General features: G+C 46.7%; 2 protein-coding genes across 5 annotated transcripts in view; one reads left to right on the top strand and one right to left on the bottom strand.

Moving 5' to 3' along the window:
- LOC105566159 (transmembrane protein 231-like) overlaps positions 1-1,392 on the bottom strand; it is a 5,413-nt gene extending 4,021 nt beyond the window's left edge. For 2 of the 3 annotated variants that reach the window (XM_012019940.1, XM_012019939.1), the window contains exons 1-2: positions 1,344-1,392; positions 540-917 (exon numbers count right to left, since the gene is read on the bottom strand). In XM_012019940.1, the coding sequence (XP_011875330.1) occupies positions 540-916 (377 nt within the window). In that variant the 5' untranslated portion in view covers position 917; positions 1,344-1,392. Of the gene's footprint in view, positions 1-286; positions 373-539; positions 918-1,343 lie in introns of those variants that run through there. The other variant, XM_012019941.1, reaches the window with a different exon arrangement.
- An 860-nt stretch (positions 1,393-2,252) lies between these two features.
- LOC105566164 (zinc finger matrin-type protein CG9776) lies at positions 2,253-10,692 on the top strand. Of its 2 annotated transcripts, none has more exons than XM_012019947.1 (9): positions 2,253-2,441; positions 3,643-3,956; positions 4,394-4,522; positions 5,013-5,178; positions 5,243-5,421; positions 5,499-5,876; positions 6,270-6,375; positions 7,519-7,637; positions 7,892-10,692. In XM_012019947.1, the coding sequence occupies exons 2-9, from the start codon at positions 3,660-3,662 to the stop codon at positions 10,088-10,090; spliced, it is 3,573 nt and encodes a 1,190-aa protein (XP_011875337.1). In that variant the 5' UTR covers positions 2,253-2,441; positions 3,643-3,659; the 3' UTR covers positions 10,091-10,692. The 2 variants fall into 2 exon arrangements, with proteins under 2 accessions (XP_011875337.1, XP_011875338.1); XM_012019948.1 differs by lacking the exon at positions 2,253-2,441 and adding an exon at positions 2,825-2,973.
- The last annotated feature ends 10 nt before the right edge of the window (positions 10,693-10,702 follow it).

The following is a 10,702-nucleotide window of genomic DNA, read 5'->3' on the forward strand; positions in this document are numbered from 1 at the left end:
AGAGAGAGAGAGAGAGAGAGAGAGAGAGAGAACGATGTATCCCAGTTACGTTGTAATAAAACTAGAGTTTTAAATGCAAATCTAACAAGTTTCCAAAATTTGCAGAGTAAATGAGATTATGAGACTCTTTGGGATTATTAGCCAATATTAACACACTATATTTCTAACAAATAAACGAATCAGCAATCCTTCAAAAAGAAACGAATCAATATAATGAATTGGTGTTCTCCTATAATTTTCGGTGCAAGGGTATTTCACGTATCATTTCTCAAAGTTCGAGTCGCACCTCGGGAGCAGCATGCTCGAGGGTCGCGTTCGCACGCTGGCGTTTAGCGTCCAACGTGATTCGCCACCTGACCGTAGGGTTCGATTTCAAGTCGCGATCTCTCACGTCCGCCGTTGGCTCCGAAGACTCGTCCTCGAGAGATTCTTCGACGTACGACAACGACTTGCCGGCCGCTCCGCGATCCCCGACGGCGCCGTTCGGTTTCGCGAGATCGAAGGAGCCCCTTCGCACTCGAAACGGCGACACTATGTACTTGCGATTCCATCCAGGAACAAAAGTATCCCGCTCCTTCCCGGAGGACGCGCCTCGTGCCGCCTCGTCTCTCTCTGCGCGCGACTCTATTTCGTTCCCAAATCCAAAGAGAGGATTAGAGAATCCACAATGAGCGGAATTGTCGCGAGTTGGCACGTCATCCTGTACGGTCACGGAGGAAGACATTGTGCGGGAGGAAACGTCGGTCCTCGTACTGGACGTCATTTCCGAGATATCCTCCGCGGACAACCGTCTGTTCCGCAAAAGATTCGAAGGATGCTCGAGCGAGCGTTTAGATTCCTTCAGGTCTGGATGCAGAGCGTCGAATCTATTCTGGATCCTTTCTCGCCAAACCGAAGACCCCGCTCGACAGTCCATTCTAAAAACAGTATTGAAATTCAAATGAGTCAATTATTTAACATTTTTACGTTTTAATAATCAATAACTTGGGTATTAATTGCAACTCCTTGCATAATTGAATAGTCCATTTCTTATTTTAATAAATTGGACCACAAAATGGGTAAATAATTCCTTAGAAAGTTTATATCTTTTCCAGAATTTTTCATCACGTATGAATTCTGAAATATTCTAAAATTTCTCATTTTATAATTTCAAACATTTACATCTCAGAATATTCGCATATTCGAAAAAAAAACTAAGTATAGGCTTTCTCAGTATTTCTGAAAAGTCTACCAATTCGTGGAATTATAGAATAGTAAACGTTTACGACAATCCCTAAGAAACGTCACGCTAACAGGATTAACGATTCCAAAGATTGGATTAAATTGCGATGCAAAAGCAATACACTCTGTATGTACAATCCCTTCGACCGCCATTTTCCTACGAGCTCATCTCGCAGACTTGGACGGACTTGGACGGACTTGCCTGCCGCCGAGTCGCGTCGACGCTTCTCGCGCGGCTCCGCCGGGCGCGGACGCCGCTCGCAAGGTGTCCACGTTATCCGCGAGATCGGCCGGGATCGCGAAGAGCGCGAGCGGCGCGCGCCTCACGACGAGCTTCTCGACGACGTAGTCGTAGCTATCGGCCTCGCACTCGACGATCCGGCTGCTCCTCACGCGTGGCTCAGGCCCGAAGCAGCAGAACAGCGCCTTCAACTGCCTCGCCATTCCGTGCGTCTCGACGATCGTCCCGCGAGCTCCTCGTTCCTCCTCCCAGTCGTCGTCGCCGACGGCGGAGTACGCGGAATCGTCCGACATTTTCAAATCTGAATGTGCGTGCGCGCTTCCGCAAGACCGACGAGTTTATTCGAGAAAGCGCGGACGTCGGGTGGATCGGAGGACCTAAAGGCCTGTGTCCATGAGGGTCCAAGTTCTAGTTCCAAGAAATGTACAGCCAATCAACTTGCAGCTTTCATGGACGCATAGCTCGTGCGCTTGCACGCTACGCTCGCGTGCGATTGGACGACGCGTTCAGCGGGTTCAGCCTCCGTTTCGGCCTCACGGGTCTGTTCCTTTTCTTCCCGCGCACCTCACGCCTCTTTCCTTTTCTCGCAGCCAAATCGCACTCCGTTTCGAGCTGCGCGATTCGATGTAACCGCGGCGAGCGGATCATCCGTCGTGTCTGTTCGGCGCGAACGCGCGCGATCATCTCCGCGTCTCTCCCTCGAGTTGTCCAGGGCCTGGGGAAAACGCGTCACCCGGCTCCGTCCATGCGAACCGCCCCGCGACGGCCATCGTCACGTATCGAGTAGTCTCGGGGGGGTTTTCTCCTCGATCTCCGCTTCGATCTTCGCGATCTCCGGCCGCGCGGTTGCGGCACGCGGTTGTGTGCCAGCGGCGTCCTCGGTGATCGTTGACGTAGCAATCTCGTTCCGAGAGCGGGCGTCGCCCACAGGACTCGACGAGGGAAGCGAGCGAGCGAGGGCAAGCTTTCTCCAGCCGAGGTGAGTGCCGCGTGGTCGTTGGTGCCTCCGACTCCAGCCCGACACCCGACTCGCCCCGTCTCCGTCCCTGTCGCTGTCCCGACGACGGGATCAGCAATGGCTGCAGCGCGACGCCCGAAACCGTCGCGTGTCTGACGTAGGCGAAGCTCGCCCGTCGATCTTGCCGGGCCCGCGTCCAAAATCGCGCTAGGTTACGGGGCTTATCTCGGTCCGCGAGCCTTCGCGTCGCGATAAGCGTTGAAACGGGGAGATAAGGCCCGTTTTATCGTCCTCGCACGAGGACGGGCGAGCTGCGTCGTAGAGATCCAAGCGTGTGGCTCTTCGATTTGTCTCGAGTTATAGCGTAAGGTTCGCCTACCGATTGGTAAATTTGCGCCTCTCGGTGTCTGCTCCCTTCAGCGGAACTGGCGGCACCAGTTCAGAGTTTGTCTCGCCTTCCAATGCAGCGGGAAGGAAATTCACCCCGAACCATCCAGTTGAGCTGAACTGAACAGACCCCAAACAGCACGTCTCTAAGTCGTCTTTTCGAGACGTACGTCTGAAAGACTACTTAAAAGATATCTTTTTACACACGCGTGCTGATGGGGAGCCTCGGTTTGACGCGGGCTCTCAGGGCCAGTTTCTTAAATAATAGGACGGAAAACGTCGCTTGCGAAACTGGCCCTTGGAGTCAGTTTCACAAACGTCGGTTAACTGTTAGCCGTTCAGTCGACTCCCTATTTTTTTCCATCTTATTATTTAAGAAGTTGTTAACAGTTAATCGACGTTTGTGAAACTAGGCCAGCATTCGTAGTCGCATCTTATATTCAAGACCGTCTGAGGATCACCTTTAGATACTCGTCTTCAGATAACGTCAAATTTGGTTGACTGTATCTGGCGATTTTTACGTTTGAGAATCGCTACGTTTCGACCGTGGGTTTTGGTCCTTTTCAAGCGATCCGACTGAACAGGTCGTGTATATCTCAGTCGGATCGCTTGAACAGGACCAAAACCCATGGTCGAAACGTAGCGATTCTCAAACGTAAAAATCGCCAGATACGGTCAACCAAATCTGATGTTGTCAATTATCGCCGGCGACCCTGAATCGTTAGATCGTTAGATAAATTCAAGACGGCCTTGAATATAAGATCTGAGACTGTGGATACCTGTGGATTCTCGTTGATGCCGCAACGAATGCAACGCAACACATTTATGTACGCAGGGAAGTTGGCGCAAGCAATGGAATCCGAGTCCAGGCGCAAGGGCCCCAGAAGCCCCAGCGCCGATTCGGACGACTCGTCGCATGCCAGGAGGAGACGGAAGTACGATCGGTCGCCGTCCCCGAGGAGGAACCGATACCGCCGCTCTCGCTCCAGAGACAGAAGGTCTCGCTCGAGCTCCAGGGACAGAAGGCGCAAGGAGCCCAGCAGATCCCAAGATTGGAAGCAGCAAGCTCCGCCGGCCCAGACCCAGACCTCTGTGCCCAATCCGAGCAATTCCGCCGGCTATGTTCCGGCGGTGCATAATCAATATCAGGTACAAACAGGTTTCGCGAGCTTCATTATGCCTGTTTCTACCTGTGCAGATTAACTTCAACTTACTTTATATCTTTCTCCAGTTTTAAAAGTTAGAGAAAGGGTAATTTGAACTGAGGTTAAAGCTGGTCCGCGCTGGCGGAAGCGGACACGAGTCAAATTTGTATCGAATTGATTATATCAATCGAGTGATTAGTAACGAGGGACATTCGTAAATAACACAGATAATAGAAGCACCGTTGACGAAGCTAGAGACCTTGGCGCCTAATTTTCTTTGCGTATCTTTTCTCGGCAAAGCCGCGATGACTTTTTTCAGTTTTGAAAGTCGCAGTACTAAAGTCGAAATAGTAGAGGAAAGTCCTCTATTCTATTTATTGACTGAAAAATGGATGGATTAACTTCGTTGGTATATTTTATACGTTCTCGGTGTTTACTTAGGCGCCTCCGCCAAACACGAGCCAGCCGCCGCCTCCCATCTCCGCGTACAACCAGGGATACAACAATTACGGTTACAACTACGGCCCGGGCTACGACTACAGTTATCAGCAGCCCGCAGGCTATCGAAGTGTAAGTTGGAAACAAGACCGATACATTCTTAGCTTCACTCGCAAGAGAGATTGATTGACTCCTGGGTCGATGCAATGTGAATGTTTGAGAACGTATTCTAATGCCAGAGCACGCGCTCGCGTGGCCTCGTAAGAACCTATTGCGCACCTTTTGCTAAGCATTTCAGAAATAGTCGTACCGCTGCGTTACCGAACATGATTTGTACTCGGTAGCGTATCTGTTTACGCGCTCCCTCGGAGCGCCATACGATTACACTTGTCTCTATCGCATTATTGTGAATCTCTCTCGTTGTCAGTAAGTATAACATTCGCGTTGTGTATTTTTACTGGCACTGATATTGGAAACCCATAATATTGACTACACCGTTACATCGCCAAGACTTCCAATGTATTAGCCAAACTCCTCATTTGAGTATCGTCCGATGAAGGTAAGGGTCGATAAGAGTGCCGTTGCACGACTTGAGATTGACCGGGCGTATCAATTCTGTTAGGATTACCCGCCGCCCAACTGGCAGGGAAGTCAGGTGTCGTATAACAGCCAGCAGGCGCCGCCGCCTCCCTCGTTGACGCCGCAGCAAGAATCGTCGAGGCCGATCGACAGCGGTTCCTCCGGCCTGGTGACATCCTTAACGAGACCTGAGGATGTCAAAAAAGAAGGTGAGCAATTCATTTGCGATGCGTCCGAGTTAACGTTAACGTTTGCCCGACGTTCATTTCGCAGCTATCGCAGCTGAGGTGAAACAGCAGAAAGCGACATTGGCTAAACAACGAGAGGAGTATGTTAAGAAATCAGCCACGTTGCAACGCGAACTGGAAATTCTGCGTCAGCAATGTGACGAGATAGGCAAGGAGGGTGGCCGTGAGAATAATCGAATTTTAAAGGAGAATCAGAAATTGCAGGTAAGCGTACACGCGTGGTTTTCCATCGGTACGTCCCTCCGTGGTCAATATTTCTCTGAGTTGTAATGCGTTTGCAGATCGAGATACAAAATAAAATGAAGTCCATTCACAATGTCATCGACATGCTCACTGGTATCATCGGTGACAAGGTTACCGTGGACGACCTGAAGAGCAAGTTTAAGCTAGAATTGAGTAAGCGTTCGAGAAGTCCAAAGGAGGACTTCCCGAAAGGGAAGTCCCCTTCGCCCGACAGATCGTCAGCTTCCGATTCGGATAAGGAATCCAAAGCGGAAAGAGATATTAGGGAGAGAAAGTCATCGGAGGACAAGCCAATGTACAATTTCGTTCACTACGACCCCGAAATGCATTGGTGTAAAGTCTGCGATATCTTTCCTAAAACAGCAAAGGAATATTTAAATCATCTACATAGCAATGAACACAAAGAGGCTTGTGTAGTAAGTAACATTTTCGAGCAGTACAATCGTCATAAAGGAGATGCCGGAGTGATCAAAATATTAGAGAAAATAGATATAGAGACTCTTGTGCGAATATAATTGTTAGTTGCCATAGAGAGCAGGTAGACGAAAAGATATACGCATATATGTTTTCTATAATTAAAGAAACAAATGGATTAATTAATCATTAAGGCCATACATGTATTTGTAGTTCAAACTATATTTGTAACTGGATGATATATTGCACAGTAACAACACGCAGGTACTTGGTACATAATGCAATTTTTGATGTACCACATATCGATATTTATTAAAGAAAAAAGAAAAGAGTACCGAGTTTCTTGCGCCTGATATAAAATCCGGTGTTCACTAATGTTCCGTTTTATACGATAGGAGCGCAAGATTGTTGACATGCCATGGCATGAGCGAAATGGCGAAGGGACAGAAAAAGAAGTACCCTATTATCACGGACTACCGACGAAAAGAACGCCTATTAAAGGTAAGGTCAATTACAGTGGGCGATTACTAATAGAATATAATTCCGTAGCTTGTGCACAGATAACTGTGGTGTTCGGTATGTATTGAAGAGATCAACAATCACGAGTTGCTTGAAAATTTGTCTATCCCGAGTAAATCGGAGCGTCCGCGATTATTCGAATGTCGATCGAAGCGTTAAAGCCAATATAATTCTGATTCGTATATCGCGTAAAAAAATCGGAAGACGTGTCGTGTAAGTCAGAGACTACTTTGACGGTCGCACAAATTTTCCAGCAATGTCGCAAACACCACAGCGATGCATTGGATTTTATCTGGATTCAAGAAGCGCACTTTCCGAGCCGGCTTTCTGGCAATGTCACTTTATCGTGATCACGTGTCTAATTTCATTTCCCCACAACACTACGTTTTACACAATTTAGGGTGATCGTCTGTCTTCTGGACTAGATCCATTGAGATCTTATCATCGTGGAGTGCATTGCTTGGCAGAAAGTAATGACGCATAAGATAATGTATATAAAGCATTTTGTGTTGCTCTTAACTGAAATATATATATATACACACATATGTGTAAGTTTTAGTGAAGTTACGCGAAGAAAGTTACAACTATGATTTACATTGAAAATGTGTATTATCTTTTCAATATTATTAATTTATTTAGAGGAAACATTGTATTAACTGTTTGTAAAATATACTGCAAGTGCCCATTCGTATAATTGACACACAATTGTTACGTTGCAAGTCGTATATATTCGATGGAAAAAGAAGCCTTGAATCCTGAGACCAATTAAAATTAAGCAGTTGCAATATATTCATATAAAAATATATATATAATGTACTTTTAACTTATCTGTATATATATTTATGTGCATTATTATTTGTATCGTGTACAGACAACATTTCTGAGAAATAAAACCGATTCTTTCTCTCCTTCTCTCCCCTTCTGTCTTTTCTACAGATCATCGTGGGAATGCACAAGGAAATTAAATATATTCGGCCATTTATATCGAACATCTTTTAATGTATTATTTTTGTTTTCAGTGACATGAATGTGTCGCGGCAGAATATAAGGTCATTCTTTATGAACTTATAACGTTTACCCGCTTCGAAGCCTAAATAAGCTAACTGCAGGATTGTTTGATTATAGGGCTACAGTTCTTCAGCGCAGCAACGGCTTGGTATTGTAAGCTATGCGACTCCTGGATAGGGGATCTTCATTGCGCTAGTCTACATCTTAAATCTAAACGGCATTCCGAAAATTTTTCCGTAAGTAATCTTTTTCACAGATAACAATGAGTAGATTAGATTACGGCGAAAGATTTATCTTGCAAAATAATATTGAAAATAGAATTACAATTATAAGTGATTTTTTAAATAAATTTATTGATGGAAGTAGTTACTTGAAGCAATAATTTGAAATCGAGTAGAGAGATCATTTTTGCACAATTCCTTTTTCTTCTTTTTTTGTATGAATATATATGCTCGATGCAAATAATTTAATTGGATAATGTATTGTTCAGCGGTTTGTGGAGCAAAATCCGCACTGGGAAACTGACTGGATGGCAGACAGAGAAAAGGCATTCTCCGAGGAAAAACACAAGCAGATACAGTTGGAATTGCAAAAGCAGAAGGACGATGATCCTCCGACAAAGTCGAAGAAATCGAAGAAGAATAAGAAAAAATCGAAGAAAGCCAAGAAACGCAGAAATAGAAGCAGCGCTAGTGATTCGTCGAGTGAATCAGAGGATTCCGGTACAGAATCCGATCAAGATACCACCAAGAGTATACGCGTGGCGATGCGAAACAAGATGAAAGCGTCCACGCAGGCGATTCTGAATGAGGAGATAGATTATCAGCGTATAAAATTGAAGGGACACTGGTCGAAGGCACCGCCACCAATGAATCAATCGCCGCTGCCCGAGCAACATCCGCCAGAGACGGACGACAGACAACTCTTGAATTCGATCAGGGACAAATTGAAAGCCAAGCAGGAGGAAGAGATGAAAAGTCGCAAGGTGAGTCAAGACAAGATGGAAGAGGAGGAAGAAGACTCGCAGCACGATATCTACTCGAAGAAATCGGAAGATTTGGAGGCCTGGGGCCCGAAGGAGCCACCCAAGCCTTTCTGGATAAAGAAGGAAGAGGAGAAGCAGTCGCAGCCGATCGTGACAAATAAACCGATCGAGTTGCCGAAACCGGAAGAGATGCCGAAGCCGCATATGGGATTCTGGACTAAGCAGCAAGTAAACATGACTGTGAAGCCGCCCGAGAGTAAATCAGTGGACAAAGAGGAGGAGAGGGACCGCGATCGAGATCGCTACAAGGACGATCGTGATCGCAAGTATAGCAGATACGAGAGAAGGAGTCGGCGCGATAGAGATCGGGATAGAGATAGGGACAGGGATCGCGACTACTATGACGACCGTCGAAAGAGGGACAGGGACAGAGATGGTAATGATTCTCCAAGGCGTGATAGAAATTGGCGCGACAGCCCCAAGAGAAGTTACGACAAATACAGTAAAGACAGGCGGGGAGATAATGACAATTCGTCGAACGACGAATCGAAATTCGACAAGAAGTCGAGCGAGTCCAAGTCGAAGAAAGGCGTCGTCAAGAAATCCGCGCCGCAAGTAGCGGCCAAAGGTAAGTTGCCCTTCATCGGTAGATTGCCTCTGTTCAAAAAGAAGGCGGAAGAACCCAAGTTACCAGAAAAGGACATTGCTCCGTTGCCCTATCAGCAAAGCAAGTTTGAGGATACGCCGAAGGTACCGAATGAGATCATCAATCCACCCGGCGTTGTGCATATCACCAAATTAGCTACCCCGGTGAACTTGAATAATAACAGCAGCACTGCGACTTTACTGACAAGCAAGACTAGCAATCAGACTATGAAGATTCTAGTAGCCCCGCCGCCGCCTGTGCTGAACGAGACCAAGCCGACCCAGCAGGTGGTTGACATGGAGATAGACGACCAGTCTGAGGAAACGGTCATAGAAGAGCAGCCGATAGTGGAGCAGCAACAAAAGCAGAAGCAAACTTCGAACGTGTCGAAACTGCCGTTACCTCCACATCCACCGCCACCGCTGAATAGACCACCGCCTAGTTTCACTCCGAGCCAGCAATCTTCGGTGCAGAGTAGACCCCCACCAGTGCAGAGTTCCTTACCGGCCCCACACTTCACGCCAAATCGACCGCCACCGCCGTTTATGTCAACTCCACCACCGTTCGTTCAGGCACCGCCGAGATTTTCGCCTCGTCAAACTGCGCCGCCCGCCGCCTTCATGACGCAGCCGCCACCGATACCGAACGCAAACTTCGTGCAGAATCATCAGAACCCGCCGCCGCCGCCTATAACGACTGCGGTGGACTCAGGCGCTGTGGTGCCACCGCATGCCGACGTGGCCGACATACCGGAACCGTCGGAGAAACGCCCGACAGACCCGAGCATTCCGTTGCCGGATGATCTACAAGAGGCTCTCAACATAATCTTCCCCAAAGAGGAGACGGCCGAGACCAAACAGCAACAGCAACAACAGAGCCAGCAGGAGTCTAACATTATGTATTCTTCGATGTACAGCATGTTGGGCTGCGTAGGCTACGGTCCTGAATACATGGATCAGCCGCCGCCCGAGATTATGCAAGAGGCAGAAACGGACACGCAACCTGGACCCGACGATCTTCGCATGTTGGGCATCGATGAGGGAGATACGATTTTGTAAATCACTCTTGTGACGTACAAGTTTGCATCTGGCGCTCCTGTTAATCTTCACGAAAAGTTCTACTGCTAGGAGAAGATTAATCTATTATTGATCCATTTATCATTGTTCATTTCGATGATATCTGATAAATATTTTCATTAAGGAAAAAAGGAGCAGCTACGAGACAGATAAGCTGGAAATACTGTGAATATAAAGCCAGCCCCATGAATCGCGCATAAGTCTGACATCAGTTTTCAAGCGATATGTATGGTCTGTAAAGATTACTTAATACAGTATACAGTAGAATTTACAAATTGTCCGCTAGATTATAATGTTTGTTATTTCGTTAACACAGTAACCGTCTTCTCTTCGTTTGACGAGATATTTTTCGTTAGTTTTGGAACTCATACTTATTGCACAATCAATATTACATCTCGACATTGGCAACAGCAACGATTGATGTATAATAGTTTTAAAACTTCATCTATCTCTTGACTAAAGTTGTAAGAAGTATTTGTTGAAAAGCGATAAATCTGATTGACGTTATGGAAATGTTATCGATGCATAAGTCAAAAAGTAAAACGAGATATGTGTGTAATATCAATAAAGAAACGCAAATTTCATATTGTGTAC

Source organism: Vollenhovia emeryi, unplaced genomic scaffold, assembly GCF_000949405.1.
Source record: "Vollenhovia emeryi isolate VEMERY1.0 unplaced genomic scaffold, V.emery_V1.0 DF939146.1, whole genome shotgun sequence".
NCBI classification, from domain to species: domain Eukaryota; kingdom Metazoa; phylum Arthropoda; class Insecta; order Hymenoptera; family Formicidae; genus Vollenhovia; species Vollenhovia emeryi.